Consider the following 21144-nt stretch of genomic DNA (forward strand, 5'->3'; position numbering starts at 1 on the left):
TGTAAAACACTCTGCAGAGCGATTTATTTTAATTGACATACATTTGAGTTTATTTTATGATTCAATATCGTATGAGTTCAACAGTAACTGATCTACAGTCGTGGCCAAAAGTTTTGAGAATTGCATAAATATTGGAAATTGGGAAAGTTGCTGCTTAAGTTTTTATAATAGCAATTTGCATATACTCCAGAATGTTATGAAGAGTGATCAGATGAATTGCATAGTCCTTCTTTGCCATGAAAATTAACTTAATCCCAAAAAAAACTTTCCACTGCATTTCATTGCTGTCATTAAAGGACCTGCTGAGATCATTTCAGTAATCGTCTTGTTAACTCAGGTGAGAATGTTGACGAGCACAAGGCTGGAGATCATTATGTCAGGCTGATTGGGTTAAAATGGCAGACTTGACATGTTAAAAGGATGGTGATGCTTGAAATCATTGTTCTTCCATTGTTAACCATGGTGACCTGCATAGAAACGCGTGCAGCCATCATTGCGTTGCATAAAAATGGCTTCACAGGCAAGGATATTGTGGCTACTAAGATTGCACCTCAATCAACAATTTATAGGATCATCAAGAACTTCAAGGAAAGAGGTTCAATTCTTGTTAAGAAGGCTTCAGGGCGTCCAAGAAAGTCCAGCAAGCGCCAGGATCGTCTCCTAAAGAGGATTCAGCTGCGGGATCGGAGTGCCACCAGTGCAGAGCTTGCTCAGGAATGGCAGCAGGCAGGTGTGAGCGCATCTGCACGCACAGTGAGGCGAAGACTTTTGTAAGATGGCCTGGTGTCAAGAAGGCAGCAAAGAAGCCACTTCTCTCCAAAAAAAACATCAGGGACAGATTGATCTTCTGCAGAAAGTATGGTGAATTGACTGCTGAGGACTGGGGCAAAGTCATATTCTCCGATGAAGCCTCTTTCCGATTCTTTGGGGCATCTGGAAAAAGGCTTGTCCGGAGAAGAAAAAGTGAGCGCTACCATCAGTCCTGTGTCATGCCAACAGTAAAGCATCCTGATACCATTCATGTGTGGGGTTGCTTCTCATCCAAGGGAGTGGGCTCACTCACAATTTTGCCCAAAAACACAGCCATGAATAAAGAATGGTACCAAAACACCCTCCAACAGCAACTTCTTCCAACAATCCAACAACAGTTTGGTGAAGAACAATGCATTTTCCAGCACAATGGAGCACCGTGCCATAAGGCAAAAGTGATAACTAAGTGGCTCGGGGACCAAAACGTTGACATTTTGGGTCCATGGCCTGGAAACTCCCCAGATCTTAATCCCATTGAGAACTTGTGGTCAATCTTCAAGAGGCAGGTGGACAAACAAAAACCCACTAATTCTGACAAACTCCAAGAAGTGATTATGAAAGAGTGGGTTGCTATCAGTCAGGAATTGGCCCAGAAGTTGATTGAGAGCATGCCCAGTGGAATTGCAGAGGTCCTGAAAAAGAAGGGCCAACACTGCAAATACTGACTCTTTGCATAAATGTCATGTAATTGTCGATAAAAGCCTTTGAATTGTATGAAGTGCGTGTAATTCTATTTCACTACATCACAGAAACAACTGAAACAAAGATCTAAAAGCAGTTTAGCAGCAAACTTTGTGAAAACTAATATTTGTGTCATTCTCAAAACTTTTGGCCACGATTGTACACTAAATAGGAACACACATTTGGATTCACCAAGAACTAATTATTGATCTACTACCAACATTGGATCAACCTCTTGGTATATTTATTATGACAAGAGTTACTATAAAATTTGTGTCTATTTTATATCATTTTTAGGATACAATGTATTTTATAATAGCAAGGGCCCTGCTATGGTATATGGTTCTATGGTTCTTTGTACGTTATATTGAACCCATTTGATATTAGTGTTTTGTTATTTTATTGTTCAGTAAATAATTCATTTTTATAATTAGTAATAACAAGTTCACAGTAGTAAATCCAGCTACTTAGATCGAACTTTTATTTATCGGAACTTTATGAGAAATACACTATGCTTTTAAAGGGAATGTGGCATCAGAAAATGACCTGTTGTTAAATTCATATTTTTATGTTAAACACATTTTTAAAGAATTTTGGTGATTTTTAAAGAAATGTTTCCATGTCACTATATTTTAAAAAAAAAACTAAAATCTTGCAGTTTGCACCCTGGCCAGTAGGCCTAAAATATAGTAGGACTTTCCTGTCTTCAGAGCAGCCCCATGGGTCATAGACACAATGGCCTGGAGGGGACCTCATAGACTACTATGGGAGAGTTTTCTAGGCATGCTCTGTGACCTGTGCAGAGGTCGAGTGGCTGTGATATCACCTACTGTGTATGGTGGATCCTGTGAGGTAATATCTGTCATTGTAAATCTGCATGTGATAATAAGAAGATAGCTATTGAAAACTTGTACAGAACGGGCAATCATGACCTATTATTATACCGTGTAGCCACTGTGAAAATTGCAGGAATGTATTGATTTTTTTCTAAATATAGTGACATGGAAAATTAAAAAGATATACCAGTAAGCAGTGGCGTACCGCTAATATAGGCAGACCACGCCGTTGCTATGGGGCACGCGGCACAGGGGGGCCCGGAGCGCATGGAAGCCCCGCCCCCATGTCTCCCTCCTAACCCACCCCCTGTGCCGGGATGCAGCACAATGGCTCCTCCTACTTCCAGACAACAGCATCGGATGGGGCAGGTGCCCACAGCAAGGGCAAGAATGGGGCAGGTGCCCACAGCAAGGGCAAGGATGGGGCAGGTGCCCACAGCAAGGGCAAGGATGGGGCAGGTGCCCACAGCAAGAGCAAGTATGGGGCAAGTGCCCACTGCAAGGACAAGGATGGGGCAGTTGCCCACTGCAAGGGCAAGGAGCCACTGGGCAGGTGCCCACTGCAAGGGCAAGGACTAATATGGCAGGTGCCTACTACTAGATCAAAGAATGGGCAGGTGCTAATCGCTAGGGCAAGGAGCTATAATGGCTATGTGGGGGAAAATTACTTTATGGGGCAGTGTGGGAGAAATTACTATATGGGGGAAGTGTGGGAGAAATTACTAGATGGGGAAGTGTGGTGGAGATTACTATTTGGGGAAAACTACTGTGTTGAGGCAGTGTGGGGGAAATTACTATATGGGGGAAGTGTGGTGGAAATTACTATTTGGGGGAAATTACAAACTGCCCCCTTCCCACCCCATCGCTGGATCCGCATGACAGGGGGATTCAGCGGCAGCCGTGGGGGCATCAGGAGCGACGAGGGTGTCGGGGAGTAAGTATTACCTGTATGCAGTGCCCGGGCATTTTGGGGTGCATAATAGGGAGGGGGGCAGGTAAGGAGACAAGGCAGGTGGTGGGATGGGCCAGGGGTGGGTAGCGGGCGGAGTTAGGGGGGCCCAATTCAGATTCTTGCTATAGGGCCCAATGGCCTCTATGTACGCCCCTGCCGGTAAGTCACCAAAGTTTTTAACAATAGGCCATTTTCTGATGACACGTTCCCTCTAATAACTGGAAAACACTGTTACGCATTTGATAATTTTAAGAAATCTATGAATTTGTCCTCAGTAAAAGTACTGTCTCAGTCAGGTCCTTCTTCATAGATACTCTCAAATTCGATCTAATTATTTAGAGAGCAGAGAATAACTTCTCTACAGTAACTTGAGTTGGTGGCAAAGCAGTAACCAGATGGGCAACATCTGCCAATTTTCGGGTAACAGAGTAATAGCTTTCTGCACTAATAATTTTGATGGATGGTAAAACTGCTCAAATATACATTTTGCTTTCCTAAAATATGCAGCAAAATAAGTAAATGTAAAAAAGTAAAAAAAAAAATGTCACCAACATTTTAACTGAGAGGCAGTTGTCTGCTGTCTTTACATGTCAGTGTAGTAATGTCGTAACAAAAGATAGGACAGTGTCAGACAGCCAGATAATGTAATGCAGCTATGTGTGTATGTCCTAGAAATGCAGAGAATCATCTGCAAGTCTAATTGGAATAGCTGCTATATTCAGATTTTCATATTGATGGCCTATACTCAGGATAGGTCGTCAATATGAGATCAACAGGGGTATGACTCCCGGCAACCCTGCTGATCAGCTCTTGAAAGAACCCAGAGCTCCATGTGCGCCAGGGCCTCCACTCAGCTGTCTTCTAGAGCTGTCTTCCTGTTCAGTCTAGCAGTTATGAGATGACTGCAGGCATGCCCAATAGTGAACTTGCCCCTCTGGTCTTTAGAGGAGGAACTTACTACTGAGCATGTGCAGCACAGCTTCTTAGATTGCAACTAAGGGCATTGGAGCAGCATGAAGATACTTGGTAAAATACACTGGAGAGATGATAACTGATTATACACTGCTCAAAAAAATAAAGGGAACACTTAAACAACACAATGTAACTCCAAGTCAATCACACTTCTGTGAAATCAAACTGTCCACTTAGGAAGCAACACTGAGTGACAATCAATTTCACATGCTGTTGTGCAAATGGGATAGACGACAGGTGGAAATTATAGGCAATTAGCAAGACACCCCCAATAAAGGAGTGGTTCTGCAGGTGGTGACCACAGATCATTTCTCAGTTCCTATGCTTCCTGGCTGATGTTTTGGTCACTTTTGAATGCTGGCGGTGCTTTCACTCTAGTGGTAGCATGAGACAGAGTCTACAACCCACACAAGTGGCTCAGGTAGTGCAGCTTATCCAGGATGGCACATCAATGAGAGCTGTGGCAAGAAGGTTTGCTGTGTCTATCAGCGTAGTGTCCAGAGCATGTCTCCTGATGTACTGGCCTGTCTCCAGCGCTACCAGGAGACAGGCCAGTACATCAGGAGACATGGAAGAGGCCGTAGGAGGGCAACAACCCAGCAGCAGGACCGCTACCTCCGCCTTTGTGCAAGGAGGAACAGGAGCAACACTGCCAGAGCCCTGCAAAATGACCTCCAGCAGGCCACAAATGTGCATGTGTCTGCTCAAACGGTCAGAAACAGACTCCATGAGGGTGATATGAGGGCCCGACGTCCACAGGTGGGGGTTGTGCTTACAGCCCAACACCGTGCAGGACGTTTGACATTTGCCAGAGAACACCAAGATTGGCAAATTCGCCACTGGCGCCCTGTGCTCTTCACAGATGAAAGCAGGTTCACACTGAGCACATGTGACAGACGTGACAGAGTCTGGAGACGCCGTGGAGAACGTTCTGCTGCCTGCAGCATCCTCCAGCATGACCGGTTTGGCATTGGGTCAGTAATGGTGTGGGGTGGCATTTCTTTGGAGGGCCGCACAGCCCTCCATGTGCTCGCCAGAGGTAGCCTGACTGCCATTAGGTACCGAGATGAGATCCTCAGACCCCTTGTTAGACCATATGCTGGTGCGGTTGGCCCTGGGTTCCTCCTAATGCAAGACAATGCTAGACCTCATGTGGCTGGAGTGTGTCAGCAGTTCCTGCAAGACGAAGGCATTGATGCTATGGACTGGCCCGCACGTTCCCCAGACCTGAATCCAATTGAGCACATCTGGGACATCATGTCTCGCTCTATCCACCAACGTCACGTTGCACCACAGACTGTCCAGGAGTTGGCAGATGCTTTAGTCCAGGTCTGGGAGGAGATCCCTCAGGAGACCGTCCGCCACCTCACCAGGAGCATGCACAGGCGTTGTAGGGAGGTCATACAGGCACGTGGAGGCCACACACACTACTGAGCCTCATTTTGACTTGTTTTAAGGACATTACATAAAAGTTGGATCAGCCTGTAGTGTGTTTTTCTACTTTAATTTTGAGTGTGACTCCAAATCCAGACCTCCATGGGTTGAAAAATTTGATTTCCATATTTTTTTTTGTGTGATTTTGTTGTCAGCACATTCAACTATGTAAAGAACAAAGTATTTCAGAAGAATATTTAATTAATTCAGATCTAGGATGTGTTATTTTTGTGTTCCCTTTATTTTTTTGAGCAGTGTATATCGCCACTAGAACACCCTGCTTATCACTATAGTATGAGGACAGGAGAGAATACAGGAGAGGTGAGAACTGATTATCTATCACCAATAGAACACCCTTCTTATCACTGTTTATAGTATAAGGATAAGGGAAGGAGAGAACACAGGAGAGGTGAGAACTGATTATCTATCACCACTAGAACACCCTGCATCTCACTGTTTATAGTATAATGGAAGGAGAAAACACAGGGGAGGTAAAAACTGATTATCTATCACTACTAGAAAATCCTGCTTATCACTGTTTATAGTATAAGGGAAGGCGAAAACACAGGAGAGGTGAGAACTGATTATCTATCACCACTAGAACACCCTGCTTATCACTGTTTATAATATAAGGGAAGGAGAGAACACAGGAGAGGTGAGAACTGTTTTTCTATCACCAATAGAACACCCTGCTTCTGATTCTTTATAAATAAGCACCTTAGATTGATAAAACGTAAAATATATTTATGATTAACATTTCTTTATTCCTATGAAAGTTAATAAATTCATTATACCATCTTAATAATAGCTGGAGTCGGAACACTTCTACTGACTCCGACTGCAACTCCACAGCCCTGCACCTAAGTACATGTAATATTAATATGATTTTTTACGTTTCTTGTGCTTAAGGATAAATGGAGTTGTTTTCCTATCCTAGGTTATAATGTCATTTGAATGTATCTGTTCAATCGTACATCATCATCCATGATAGAAGTCCCAATTCCTAAGCAGCCTTTCTGGTTTGCTACAATTAATGTAATTACATTGCGCTGCCTCTGTTAAGGAGATGATGCAGAGGTAATTTCCGAGAGGAAGTAGCATTCGCACGAGTCCTTCTACCCCTTCAAACAGCTGATCGGCGGGGGTGAACGGAGTCAGATCCTCGCCGATCTGATATTGATGACCTAATCAATGCACAACCCCTTTAAAATAGATAAATCACCTTGTCCAGATAGAATACACCCCCTTAGGGCTGTTTCACACGAGCGGATGCCGTGTGTGACATCCGCTGCGTGAATGACAGCCAAGACCCGCTGCAGAAGCACGGAGCATTAACATGACTGATAATGCTCCGTGCCTCTCTGTGATCTTTTTACTACAAAATCACGGTGACAACTTTATCTCACAGTGATTTTGTAGTAAAAAGGTCACAGCGAGGCACGGAGCATTATCAGTCATGTTAATGCTCCATGCTTCTGCTGTCCACGACTCTGCAGCGGGTCTTGGCTGTCATTCACGGCATCCGCTGGTGTGAAACAGCCCTTATACAAAGGGATTTAAAGGGAACCTTTCATCAACTTTATGCTGACCTCACTGTCATAATCAGTTCTATAAGGAGGTACGTTCTGGACTGGGTGGGTCTTTGGATGTCATATATCTTGATTTATCCAAAACATTTGATACTGTTCTGCATAAAAGATTACTTCATAAAATGAGAATGCTTGGACTGGGAGAAAATGTCTGTATGTGAGTAAGGTCGAATGCACACGGCCGTGTTCCACGGCCTTGAACGGTCCGTGGTATCCCGGCCTGGATTCCTGCTGACAGCAGGACCGCATGGTGTCATTGGTTGCTATGACGCCATGCGCTTCATGCCGCCGCTGCACTACAGTAATACACTCGTAATACACTCGTATAGATTTATGACCAATGACGCCGTGCGCTCCTGCTCTCAGCAGGATGCCAGGCCGAGATACCACGGACCATTCACCACGGACCGCAGTGCGCATGCCCCGGCCAAGGAAGTCAGCGCGCAGGCACGGGATCTCGCTGAGGGGGAGAGAAAACAGTTGGGCAGGCAGAGGAAGAGGCTGGGCGGGGATAAGAGCCGAAGAGGCAGAGCTGCCTGGGCACCAACGCGGTGGACGCCGCCCCCTGGGCACTTGCGAGCCCTCATTTACATATGCATCAAAGTTCGTTTTTGGCAGTTTTACAAGTCCACAAAAGCATATAAAGGTACCGTTTTAATCATCTGTGTTGCGGCTACAGCGCTATGGAACTGTTAAAAAGGGGTAAATGTGCTGACAGACTCCCTTTAAAGTGTAAAACACTGGGTAACACTGACATGACAAAGGACATAGAAATTTTAGTGAACTTAACTGTAGAAACCAGTGTCAGGCAGCTGCTGCCAAGGCCAATAAGATTATGGGTTGCATGAAAAGGAGCATAGATGCCCGTGATGAGAGATAGTTGATATAATGATAGTTCTACCACTTTTCAAATCACTATTCAGATTGCGCATGGGTGCTGTGTGGATTAAAGTACCCAGAAAAATTATCAAAATTAGGGTTATTTAGTTTAGAAAAAAGACGACTGAGGGGAGATCTAATAACTATGTATAAATATATCAGGGGTCAGTACAGAGATCTCTCCCATCATCTATTTATCCCCAGGACTGTGACGGGGGGACATCCTCTATGTCTAGAGCAGTGATGATGAACCTTTTACAGGCCGAGTGCCCAAACTGCAACCCAAAACCCACATATTTATCGCAAAGTGCCAACACAGCAATTTAACTTGAATACCAATACATTATATCTTCCATGTACTTTATCATTTAGCTTTAATAGTCTGCCTACATTCAGTGCGCCGCCTGTGCTGTTCATAGTGCGCCCTGCACTGATGAATGTAAAGTCTAAGGCATATTGGCACGTCATAGACTTTTTCCAGGGTGCAGGTACCCACAGAGATAGCTCTGAGTGCCGCCTCTGGCACCCATGCCATAGGTTCGCCACCACTGATCTAAAGAAAAAAAGGTTTGTAGACAAACATAGAAGAGGATTCTTTCCGGTAAGAGCAGTGAGACTATGGAACTCTCTGCCTGAGGAGGTGGTGATGGTGAGTACAATAAAGGAATTCAAGAGGGGCCTGGATGCAGGGGCGGATTGGTCATAGACCTTATAGGGAAATTTCCCGGTGGCCCGAAGCCCAGTTGAAGTTTTCTCACTTCCTCACAGCGGGCCAGTGGAAGTTTTTTGGGATGTATTTTGTGGTATTTGGCTCTGTTGGGGTGGTATAATGTGCCGCAATATGGTATTGCTGGCCCTGCATTCCATCATTTTGGACCCGACTACAAAACGGGGCCACTTTTAGTATTTTTCCAGGGCCACTTTAAGTTCCCAGTCCGCCCCTGCCTGGATGTATTTCTGGAGTGTAATAATATTACAGGATATAGCTACTAGAGAGGGGTTGTTGATCCAGGGAGTTAGTCTGATCAGCCTGCTCAGCTCCTCCTGCTGCCTGTATAAGAGAGCTTGGCTGAGTTTTCTTATGCATGGCCTGCCTTAGCCTGCAGTACCTCTATGGAAACTGCAGTGCTCAGTATCTTAAACACTTAGCCATGACAGGCATGATTGCAGTTTAACCTCTTTAACCCCCCAATAGTCACATCAATACTAGAACACCCCTCCCCTCACAAAATTTTACTTTTTATTGTACATTTTGAATTTATGTCTGAAGTAAATATAAACCCTTAGTGGCGTAACTAAATTTAGCCTTAAAGAGCTTGTCCCACAAAAAATATTCTTCATTTTTCAAGCCAGCACCTGGATCTGAATGCTTTTCATGTATCTGTATATCGCGCCCCCGGCTGTTTTTTTTTTTCTTATTTCTTTGACCTGCTCACTGAGAAGGCCGCACATGCTCAGTTTCATCCTTCAACTGCCTCCTGAGCTGTTTATAGGGAGAGCATGGACACGCCCCCTGAGTGGCAGCAGAGAAGACACTCCCCCTGAGCTGTCAGCTTGATATAAATCTAGCAGAGCAATGAATGGGGAGATCTCTGGATCCATGTGAGGTACAGGGCTGGTTCTAGCTTTGTTAGAAAGAGGTTGTCATGTACTATATGATGTCTGATTTTAATTTAATTTTACATTAGTCATGGGATAATTTTTAATTTTGCAGAACAAGTTGTAGTTGGGGGGAGGGAGATAAAAAATATCCTACAACTATTTCAGTGCTACCCCTGAACCGTGCAACGCTGTGCAGGAGCCCAGTTCGTCCTGGTTTTCATACTGGTTTTTGTGTAAAACTAATTGAAAACAACAAATTAGATACTGCAGTATGTAACAGGCATCACTAGAGAAGCATATTTTACACAACAGATATTGACAGGATAGGGACAGTGTGAAATGGGAATGTTATTGATGTTTGTTTGTGTTTGGGGTGACTTATTTGACACTATGATCCGGACACTGATAAACGTCTGGGCAGCCTAATTAGGCACAGAGGATGAGAAAGCGCTCATCTTAACACTCTTTTTCTGGAAAAAAGACACCCATATTTGACAATCAGAGAGCAAGTATACTGTCTGATTGGTGGGGTAACATGCACAGAAGTTTTTATTACCCTCCCCATGGGGACATATACAGTTACAAAGGGAGAGAGAAGGATCTGTGTAGCCTGTCAGCATATCCTCCACTGCCCCTCTTCTCCTCTATGTTGGCTGATCTCATAGCTGACTGAAAGGGGGGGATACTTTAACCCTTAATATTTCAGACTGGGTAGCAGCAACAGATGTGAGTCTGCTGGTATATGCAGTTGTCACTGGGACCTATTTCTAAGGGCTATAACTTGTGGTGTATCAGGGCTAGTGCCTCTTGATCTTGTTTCAAAGCTTAGATTATCAGATTTAAAACAAGACCAAAATTTGGGTTGTAGCCCAATTATAGCCTAATAAATAATATTCAAGGTAGCAAACCTGACTTCAAATATTACCCTCAATATAAATTCCCTCCATATTTTTAGCCTGCATTTTATTTTGGAGATAAGTGATTTGTGGCCAGAGAGTGCTACTTTTATTCAAATAACAGCTTCAGAAATGAAGAAGCACCTTGTGGCTTTTGGGGGTCTCCATTTTTTTACACACACCATTTACGGTTTGCAGGAGCCTTGAGGTGCCAAAACATAAGAAGCATCTCTGGTTTTGAAAACCCCACCCCTCAAGAAATTAATCTAAGGTTATCTGGAACATTTTGACCCCACAGATGTTTCATAGTATTTATAGGAAACGTTACATAAATTGCTAATTGCTATATGGGCAAATTGCAGGTCTCAGAAGGGAAGGAGTGCCATTTGGCTTTTGAAAGGCTGATTTTGCTGGAATGGATTGACCTCCATGTCACATTTGCAACACTGCTGAGATACCAGTACATTTGAAACCACCAAGAAATGACCCCATTTTGGAAACCACAACCCCCCAAGGAATTCAGCTAGAGGTGTACTGATGGTTTGAGCCCCACAGGTGTCTTATAGAATTTATTAACATGGGATAGGGAAAATAAATAAAATAAAAAATCTTTAATTTTTTTTGCAATATTATGTTGCTTTAGCATAAAATTTTTAACTTTTACACTATGTAAAATGAGAAAAAACACTATAGAAACTATAGAAGCTATGGAATTTCTCCCTCAGTATAAAAATATCCCTTATGCTGTCATAAAAACTGTTTGCGCAAATGGCAGAGCCCTCTGTGTTAGGGCTTGTTCACATCACCGTTGCTGACTGCATACGGCGGGTCCGCAATATACTGGGCACCGGCGGTGTGCATTCCACATCAAGGATGTGTACCCACTTGAATGGGTCCGCGGAGATATGGTACGGAATGGAACACTACGGAAGCACTACGGAGTGCTTCCATGGATTCCGTTCTGTGTCTCCGCACCTCAAAAAGATAGAACTTGCTCTATCTTTTTGCGGAACTGGCGGATCGCAGACCCCATTCAAGTGAACAGGGTCGCGATCCGCATGCGGCAGCCCCATGGACCTTGTCCGTGCATTACGGACCTCAATTTGTGGTACACAGCACAGGCACGGAGGGGCAACGGTCATGTGAACAAGCCCTTATGCAGTTCTCCTTTTGTTCCTCCTGGAAATGTATGAATAAATTGACAATTGGGTGTTACCATTCCTCTTGTCTCCTGGGTGTTACTGTCAGTACTGATGGACAGTGTGAGGCTGTGTAGGGGCACACCCCCAACTAGTAACACCCAGTTGTCAAATTATTCATAAACTTTTACTAGGAGTGGCAGAGGTGCGGCACAACATAGCGTTATAAGAAAAGGATGGTTGAATAGTACAATGCATTGAGCTACATGAGTGGTCTTGCAGGTGTTTTTTAATGTGGTTCAGATATAAGACAACACTTCCTACCACCACAATCACAAGTGACCTGCTTGTGCAGCTTCCATGGGATCTCACATCATAAACCAACCATCCTCCTCTATGAAGTCCCCCATGCCTTGTGTCCATATTGTCATGCTAGCTTCTTTGCACTTGTTTTTGCCATATGTCTCGTTGTGTTTTTCCTTGTGGAAGTCTTTGTGATTTTTATTTCTTTTTGTTTGTTTTGTTTCAGGAGTGATGCCACAAAAATGAAATTTGAAGGAAAAACTTTTCATTTATATGTGAGAGAGAAGGAGGTAAAATGCCAATATATACCCTGACAGACTGGTATATACATATGGACTGGTATATATAATGGGTGACTAATGATGTCAAAATCTACATGTACATATACATATATACACTAACTGACTGGAATCTTTATTATGCCTGGTTGACACAACTTAGGGGCTGTGAGCTGACGCTATATATACCTTTACTGAATGACTGATGTGTATACATACAGAATGAAAGGTATACACACCATTTCACACTGGTATTGCGTAGAACCATAATACATATCTATATGGACATGTTCTAACCTAATATAATGATTATGCGAAGAACTGCACCTTGTCTTTTCAGCATTTCTGATTGCACAGCCAAATCTCCCTGTGATGGCGTTATCCTGCCTGTTTCTATTTATTTTACACAGTAATATAGCGCTGACATATTCCGCAGCACTTTACAGACATTCGCATCTCATTGTCCCCAATGGGGCTCACAGTCTAGACTCCCTACCAGTATGTCTTTGGAGTGTGGGAGGAAACCGGAGAAAGCAAAGGAAACCCACACAAACATGGGGAGAACATACAAACTCCATGCAGATGTTGTATTTGGTCAGATTTGAAGCTAGGACCCCAGCGCTGCAAGGCACCAACTTCTGAGTGTGTGTATTCATCAGTCATATAAGCCCTATATATACCAGTCAGTCAGGATATATATAATGTACATGGGCAACCATTAGATAGCAAGGCTGTCAAATTTTAGGCCCTTCCCTTGTCAGGAGTGACGATTTGACAGCACTTCATTTGTTCTCTTCGGATCTATGAAATTTAGCTTAAAATGTACATTGTAATGTCTGTCCCTATAGGAAAAGCGCTTGGTGTTGACGTTCTTGGCACCCACTCCAGAGGCCTGCAAACACCTGTGGAAATGTGGAGTGGAGAACCAATCTTTCTACAAGTCAGTATCCTGTAATCCATGCATTCTGCTAACCATCCTATAGATCCCCTTCTTTTCATATATTCTTTCTAACCATTTCTTTTCTTCTTTCTGCAGACTTGAAAACTCCAACCAGGTCCGCACGGTTTCTAGCAGTAACTTGTTCTTTAAGGGGAGCCGCTTTCGATACAGGTGATTAGAAAGTGGAAAGTACTTTGTGATTTTTCGAAAGCTGTCCATACCCATAAGGGCTATTCTCAGGGGCGGATTGGCCATAGAACCTACAGGAAAATTTCCCTGTGGGCCGATGCCCAGGGGGCCACTAAAGCACTCTTAATGACCACAGGCCAGGTACATAATGATCTGATGGTCAGTGGCCACGAGTGTCCTCCTGAACTCAACTGCATTACCGTCTTCATGATGTTGATACAGTTGTATACTGTGGTTCGGGCGGCAGTATTTTATGCTGCACCGTGGTATTTGGTTCTGTGCGTGGAGTATTCTGTGCTGCACTCCAGTATTGCAGGTCTCTCCTCCTTCTGTCTATTTGGACCTGCCTACAACATGGGGCCACTTTTAGTTTTTTTTTTCTTCCAGGGCCACTTTAAGTTACCAATCTGCCCCTGGCTATTTTGGTGGGAAATCATCACTCCTTATTCTCCTAGTAACAAGCATTACTGATGCAATTTATAGTTGGGGAGAGCCTAAACCCAGCATGCCCTACGTATGTTTCTTCTCTGTGAAGATGCCCAGTGCTTTCTGGCATTCCCCATAGCAATATTATAGTTTGTGGATCCTTCTGAAAATGGAAGGGTGACATTGAACATATCGGTGGTATGAGGTCACATAAGCTCTAATGGAATCCTTCCGACAGGTTAGCTTCATATTCATAGCATGTTCTCCGCTGCTAACTTCATCACACTTTATCTTTCCTTCATGGTGTTCTTTATTCTCGACTCCTGATTACCCCATCCTGGTCATACTTTTCTGAAAATGTCACCCTAGTGGTCGAGTTGCTAAAGAAGTAATGGAATCAAGTGCCAAAATCAAGAGGGAGCCTCCTGAAATTCACAGGTACTATTTACTAAACCCCTAGGACTTCTTTCTAACTACTGTAAAACTTCCCCTCCCCTTCTTGATTGACATCCTAGACAACAGCATGCGAAGGGCAGATCTGTGTCCTAGCATGTACATACCATACACTACTTACTGTAGCCTTACCACATTGAGAAAAGTGGATTTGTCTGACCTTAACTTTAACATTTTTTGCACTAGAGACCCAGGGACATTTACATAGTAACATAGTTTATAAGGCTGAAAAAAGACATCTGTCCATCCAGTTCGGACTGTTATCCTGCAAATTGATCCAGAGAAAGGCAAAAAAAAAACCCTCTGTGGTAGATGCCTATTTTCCCCACTAAAGGGGAAAAAATTCCTTCCCGACTCCAATCAGAATAAGGCCTCATGCACACGGCCGTTGTTTGGATCCACATCCGAGCTGCCGTTTTGGTGGCTCGGATGCGGACCGATTCACTTCAATGGGGCCGCAAAAGATGCGGACAGCAGTCCGTGTGCTGTTCGCATTCATGGCTCCGTTCCGCGGCCCCGCTAAAAAAATAACATGTCCTATTCTTCTCTGCGCAAATTGCGGAAGGCAACACAGGCTGCTTCCGTTTTTTGCGGACCGCAAAAAACAGCACGGTCGTGTGCATGTAGCCTAACTCCCTGGATCAATGACCCATCTCTAGTAGCTATAGCCTGTAATACAGAAATACACTGCTCAAAAAAATAAAGGGAACACTTAAACAACACAATGTAACTCCAAGTCAATCACACTTCTGTGAAATCAAACTGTCCACTTAGGAAGCAACACTGAGTGACAATCAATTTCACATGCTGTTGTGCAAATGGGATAGACAACAGGTGGAAATTATAGGCAATTAGCAAGACACCCCCAATAAAGGAGTGGTTCTGAAGGTGGTGAGCACAGACCACTTCTCAGTTCCTATGCTTCCTGGCTGATGTTTTGGTCACTTTTGAATGCTGGCGGTGCTTTCACTCTAGTAGTAGCATGAGACGGAGTCTACAACCCACACAAGTGGCTCAGGTAGTGCAGCTTATCCAGGATGGCACATCAATGCGAGCTGTGGCAAGAAGGTTTGCTGTGGTTGTCAGTGTAGTGTCCAGAGCTTGGAGGCGCTACCAGGAGACAGGCCAGTACATAAGGAGACGTGGAGGAGGCCGTAGGAGGGCAACAACCCAACAGCAGGACCGCTACCTCCACCTTTGTGCAAAGAGGAACAGGAGGAGCACTGCCAGAGCCCTGCAAAATGACCTCCAGCAGGCCACAAATGTGCATGTGTCTGCTCAAACGGTCAGAAACAGACTCCATGAGGGTGATATGAGGGCCCGATGTCCACAGGAGGGGGTTGTGCTTACAGCCCAACACCGTGCAGGATGTTTGGCATTTGCCAGAGAACACCAAGATTGGCAAATTCGCCACTGGCGCCCTGTGCTCTTCACAGATGAAAGCAGGTTCACACTGAGCACATGTGACAGACGTGACAGTCTGGAGATGCCGTGCAGAACGTTCTGCTGCCTGCAACATCCTCCAGCATAACCGGTTTGGCATTGGGTCAGTAATGGTGTGGGGTGGCATTTCTTTGGAGGGCCGCACAGCCCTCCATGTGCTCTCCAGAGGTAGCCTGACTGCCATTAGGTACCGAGATGAGATCCTCAGACCCCTTGTGAGACCATATGCTGGTGCGGTTGGCCCTGGGTTCCTCCTAATGCAAGACAATGCTAGACCTCATGTGGCTGGAGTGTGTCAGCAGTTCCTGCAAGACGAAGGCATTGATGCTATGGACTGGCCCGCCCGTTCCCCAGACCTGAATCCTATTGAGCACATGTGGGACATCATGTCTCGCTCTATCCACCAACGTCACGTTGCACCACAGACTGTCCAGGAGTTGGCAGATGCTTTAGTCCAGGTCTGGGAGGAGATCCCTCAGGAGATTGTCCGCCACCTCATCAGGAGCATGCACAGGTGTTGTAGGGAGGTCATACAGGCACGTGGAGGCCACACACACTACTAAGCCTCATTTTGACTTGTTTTAAGGACATTACATCAAAGTTGGATCAGCCTGTAGTGTGTTTTTCCACTTTAATTTTGAGTGTGACTCCAAATCCAGACCGCCATGGGTTGAAAAATTTGATTTCCATTTTTTTATTTTTGTGTGATTTTGTTGTCAGCACATTCAACTATGTAAAGAACAAAGTATTTCAGAAGAATATTTAATTAACTCAGATCTAGGATGTGTTATTTTTGTGTTCCCTTTATTTTTTTGAGCAGTGTACATCCAGGCCCCTCTTGAACTCTTTTAGTGATTTTGTGGAACTGATAATGTTATAACTTTTTGTAACAGGAGACTTTGATGCATATTGCCTCAAGTATAGCCTCGGGCTGTTACATGAGTCTTGCTGGTTAAAAAATATACAAACCCTTTTGATATATTTCATCTTGTGTACAGATCGGGGATGGTGCCCAGTCGTAGTTGTCCCTCAATTAGCCATGGACTGAGGTTAAGCAGTGTTCCTCGGACACGAAGGCGCGCTGTTCACATATCCATCATGGAGGGTAGGTATTGCTTTGTATGTGTATCATGTACAAATCTACCCATAATGTTCGATTTATTTCACTTTAAGGTTAATCATTAAAGGGGTTGAGGGGTTTTTCACGCATCAGTTCTGCGTTGCGTTAAAATCGCAGCATGTTCTGTATTCTGCGTTTTTCACGCAGCCCTGGCCCCATAGATGTGAGTGCAGGTGCGATGCGTTTTTCACTGATGGTTGCTAAGAGATGTTGTTTGTAAACCTTCAGTTTTTTATCACGCGCATGAAAAACTCATCAAAACGCATTGCACCCGCGCGGAAAAAGCTGAACAACTGAACGCAACCGCAGACAAAACTGACTGAACTTGCTTGCAAAATGGTGCGAGTTTCACTGAACGCATCCGGACCTAATCCGTCACGCTCGTGTGAAAGAGGCCTTATTCACTTCCATTGCGCTCCCAATGCACGAAATGGCCGAGTGCATAAGGCCTAACTGGGCATCAGTTTCTAAGGGCATTGTGCTTACATCGTTCATGACAGTATTATGCCATGTGAATTTGGAGGTAGGTATTATAGATTTAATATAGGAGTTTTAGGTTCACAAAGTTCAAACAAGAGTTTGAAAAGTGCAGAGTAGCCACATGAAAACTGAACATTTTTTGCATACAAATTTGTTAGTTTTTGGAGTTTTTATGCTGCTCTTGACAGTTTTGATCAAATGGGTGTGGGTATGTTTTTTAGTTGCATGCCACATTTACTAACTGTGTCTTAAATAAAAAAAAAAAAAAAAAAAAAAGCCACAAAGTTCAGTGTGGGGTGGCATACAAAAATTGGAGTTATTTTACACCTAATGAGGCACGACTTGTGATAAATGTGGTGCAGATTATGGTGATGCAGACTCAGGACTTAAAAATGTTCCTCATGATAAATCTCCCCCAAGTGTGTGGATGAGGACATTTGTCTGGGAAGTGGGGCAGTGTCTGTAAGGAGCTGTCATTTTCCATGTGGGAGTGGGAAATGACAGCTGGGGAAGGGTTCTCCTGATTCTGCTCAGTAGTAAATATACCGATTCCCAAAATAGCGTCTGGGAGCTAGATGCTTCACCTTGTATGTCAGAGCATAGAGGGAGAGGAGGTGGAGAGACACGGACTGGAGATGAGGAGAGTTAGCAGCCAGGAGAGAAGTAGAAGGCTATAGAAAGTGTCTGTAGACAGAGGGGGCAGGCAAGTAGGGAACAGTCAGTGTAGGGATTTAGGGCGAGAAGTGTAGCTACAGATAGAAGTGGAAGGAAGGAAGTGAAACCAGATATCAGAACTATCCTCCATTCATCATGGTGAAGTGTCTTATCCGTATCAAAACCAAAGTGAGCGTTCACCTGCGCATGATCAATCACTGTTACCGCGATGTGAAGATTCGGGTGCTTAATCTGGGGCCTCGGCTTTTGGGCAGAGCATTGGGGGCATTGCCCCTCTTCCCAGCTCTTACTGGGGCAATGCCTGTGTCTATTACACCACTTACAACATATGCAGAAATTGGAAAAACAAGAGGGGCCCCTGCACCAAGTATACCTGCTGCGACTGGGAGAGAAATAGGCATTACAGGTAAATATCGTATTGATCCCGAGTCTTTCTCCGCATGCTCATGTGCAGTCTCTTGTACGTCTGCATTATGTTATTTACTGTTTTCTATCTGGTTTCTTAGAGGGATTCTGTCACCTGGATTATGCCTATAGAGCTGCGGACATGTGCTGCTAGATCGCCGCTAGCACGTCCGCAATATACATTCCCCATAGCTGTGAGTGCTTTTATTTAGGCAAATTTCTTTTTTTAGATATATGTAAATGAGGCAAGTAATGCGCCCAAGGAGCTGTTACTAATGCTTCTGGTGCCCAGCACCGCCCGCATCCTCCGAATCTCCTCCTTGCTCCCGGGCGTCACAAAGTTAGAGCGCCGTAATCTCACAGCTAGCACACGCGCAGTTCGTTCCCTGAGGCTGATGCCAGCACAGGGAAGGAACACTATGCCGGCACTCACATGCCACGTACTCGCGCATGTGCGAGATTACGGCGCTCTAACTTGGTGACCTTGGGGAGCAAGGAGGAGATTCGGAAGATGCAGGGCGGTGCTGGGCTTCTTCACAGTGGGCGTGGCTGGGCTCCAGAAACGTTAGTAACAGCCCCTTGGACTCCTTACTTGCCTCATTTACATATATAAAATCGTGTTTTTTTTGCCTAAATAAAAGCACTCAGAGCTATGGGGAATGTATATTGCGGATGTGCTAGCGGCGATCTAGCAGCACATGTCGGCAGCTCTATAGGCAAAATCCAGGTGACAGAATCCCTTTAACTGTTGCTGTTCCCACAGGTCTGGAGTCTCTACGAGACAGCACCCACTCTACTCCCATGTGTTCCTCTGACAGCCTTGATGCTTTATCTCCGTGCACCTCCCGGGAGACCGTGATCAGTGATGAGGCTTACACTCCTTGTTCCAGCATCCTCCCCACTCCTGTGTGTGAATCTAACCTTGATTTATTCATTGGGCAGCAGGTGAATGGGACAACCTGTACAACCCAAGATGAGGAGAGTGACATGGATGTTCCCAGCATTCCTGACCTGGAAATACCTCCACCAGCTTTGCCTGGGCCAGAGAGAGCATGTCAGAGGGAACCTGAACCTGAGCAGGCAAATAAGTTTCTACAAAGTGTTCTGCGGTTGCTTGCAGTCACTCTGTGCCTGCTCTTTGCATTACTGTTGTTGCTGGTTATATTGGCAGAGTCTGACCTGGAGTTGGCATTTTTGAGGGACATCAGGTTGACCCCTGAATTCCAGCAGTTTCATTATCAATACTTCTGCCCTCTGCGCCGATGGGTATCATGCAAACTACATCCTCTCATTCGCCTCATTGACTCTTGATGTGCAGTGACCCTCCTTGACTGTGAGGAGTGATGTCTTCCAGTGTCCTCCCTTTCTCACCCCGTTTTGTGTCACAAACCCTTCATTGCACAAAGGTTGTGCAGTAAACCTTTGGTTAGGGTTGTCCAGTGTGAATGGGTGGATGAAAATAAGAGAGGTGGAGGGTACCCCAAAACATTGCATGGGGGTTCTGTAGCCACTTTAAGCTCTGTAATGTCACACCCATGTATCCTATACATGGGTCTAGCAGAATCATGTTTCTTCAATTCCGGAAAGCAAGCTAGGATTTCTTTTCCACACTCAAGCCCCCTGACTCTACACACAGGCCAAGAATGGATGCTTTATGGCAGGTATACTACCCTTACTTATTGTTTAATTCCAATTTCCAACATGACCTAAGCCGCTTCTCTATAGATACAATGGTCTATGGTCTGCAATAAGAACATTTACTAAGCAAGGTATGGCCAAATTCTGGCTTAAATTACACTATAGTGGCGTATATGCAGTGCACTAAACTTATGTCTTTTAGACACATTTTATGCCTCACTAATCGGTTTAGGAAAGAAGCTAAGAGGAGTTGTAAAAATGTGCCAGATTTATTAATGGCGTGCTCGATTATTTTGGCACAAAATGTTAATGTATGTCAGCTGACAGGTGGCCTAAGGGCTGTTGCACACGAGCAAGTCCATTGCCAGAATCATACTTCGTGTGTGTGTGAGATCCTCAGTTCTGGACTTGCAGGGGTGCATGGCATTATAATGATTATTAATGCTGTGTGCCCCTGCATTACCTTACTTCTACAGGATCATAGCTTTATTTCACTATGATCCTGTAGAGGTAAGGTCAAGCAGAGGAACACAGCATTAAAAATCATGATAATGCTGTGCACTCCTGCAAGTCCAGAACGGAGGATCACGCTCACACACAGTGCAACAGCCATAAGGAAGAGAAAAGCAACATGTTTAGCAGCTCTTGCCACTATCATAAATTTGGCACACTTTCTATTTTGTCTAGTTGTATCCTCTCTACATTTGTTGCTGGGAGATAGGAGCCATGAGATGTAATAGTTTTATGGCTTGCAGTAACAGTAAGGCTGGGTTCACACGGGCGAGATTTCCGCGCGGGTGCAATGCGTGAGGTGAACGCATTGCACCCGCACTGAATCCGGACCCATTCACTTCTATGGGGCTGTGCAGATGAGCGGTGATTTTCACGCATCACTTGTGCGTTGCGTGAAAATCGCAGCATGCTCTATATTGTGTGTTTTTCACGCAACGCAGGCCACATAGAAGTGAATGGGGCTGCGTGAAAATCGCAAGCAAGTGCAGATG

The 21144-nt window shown here is 44.6% G+C and overlaps 1 protein-coding gene across 2 annotated transcripts in view; it reads left to right on the plus strand.

Moving 5' to 3' along the window:
• The window catches only part of FRMD5 (FERM domain containing 5), a 93093-nt gene extending 72409 nt beyond the window's left edge, over positions 1 to 20684 (plus strand). For both annotated transcript variants that reach the window (XM_040414369.1, XM_040414370.1), the window contains 6 exons: positions 12320 to 12383; positions 13220 to 13311; positions 13408 to 13482; positions 14296 to 14364; positions 16821 to 16927; positions 19266 to 20684. In XM_040414369.1, the coding sequence (XP_040270303.1) occupies positions 12320 to 12383; positions 13220 to 13311; positions 13408 to 13482; positions 14296 to 14364; positions 16821 to 16927; positions 19266 to 19813 (955 nt within the window). In that variant the 3' untranslated portion in view covers positions 19814 to 20684. The remainder of the gene's footprint in view (positions 1 to 12319; positions 12384 to 13219; positions 13312 to 13407; positions 13483 to 14295; positions 14365 to 16820; positions 16928 to 19265) is intronic.
• Positions 20685 to 21144: the final 460 nt, after the last annotated feature.

Source organism: Bufo bufo, chromosome 1, assembly GCF_905171765.1.
Source record: "Bufo bufo chromosome 1, aBufBuf1.1, whole genome shotgun sequence".
NCBI lineage: Eukaryota > Metazoa > Chordata > Amphibia > Anura > Bufonidae > Bufo > Bufo bufo.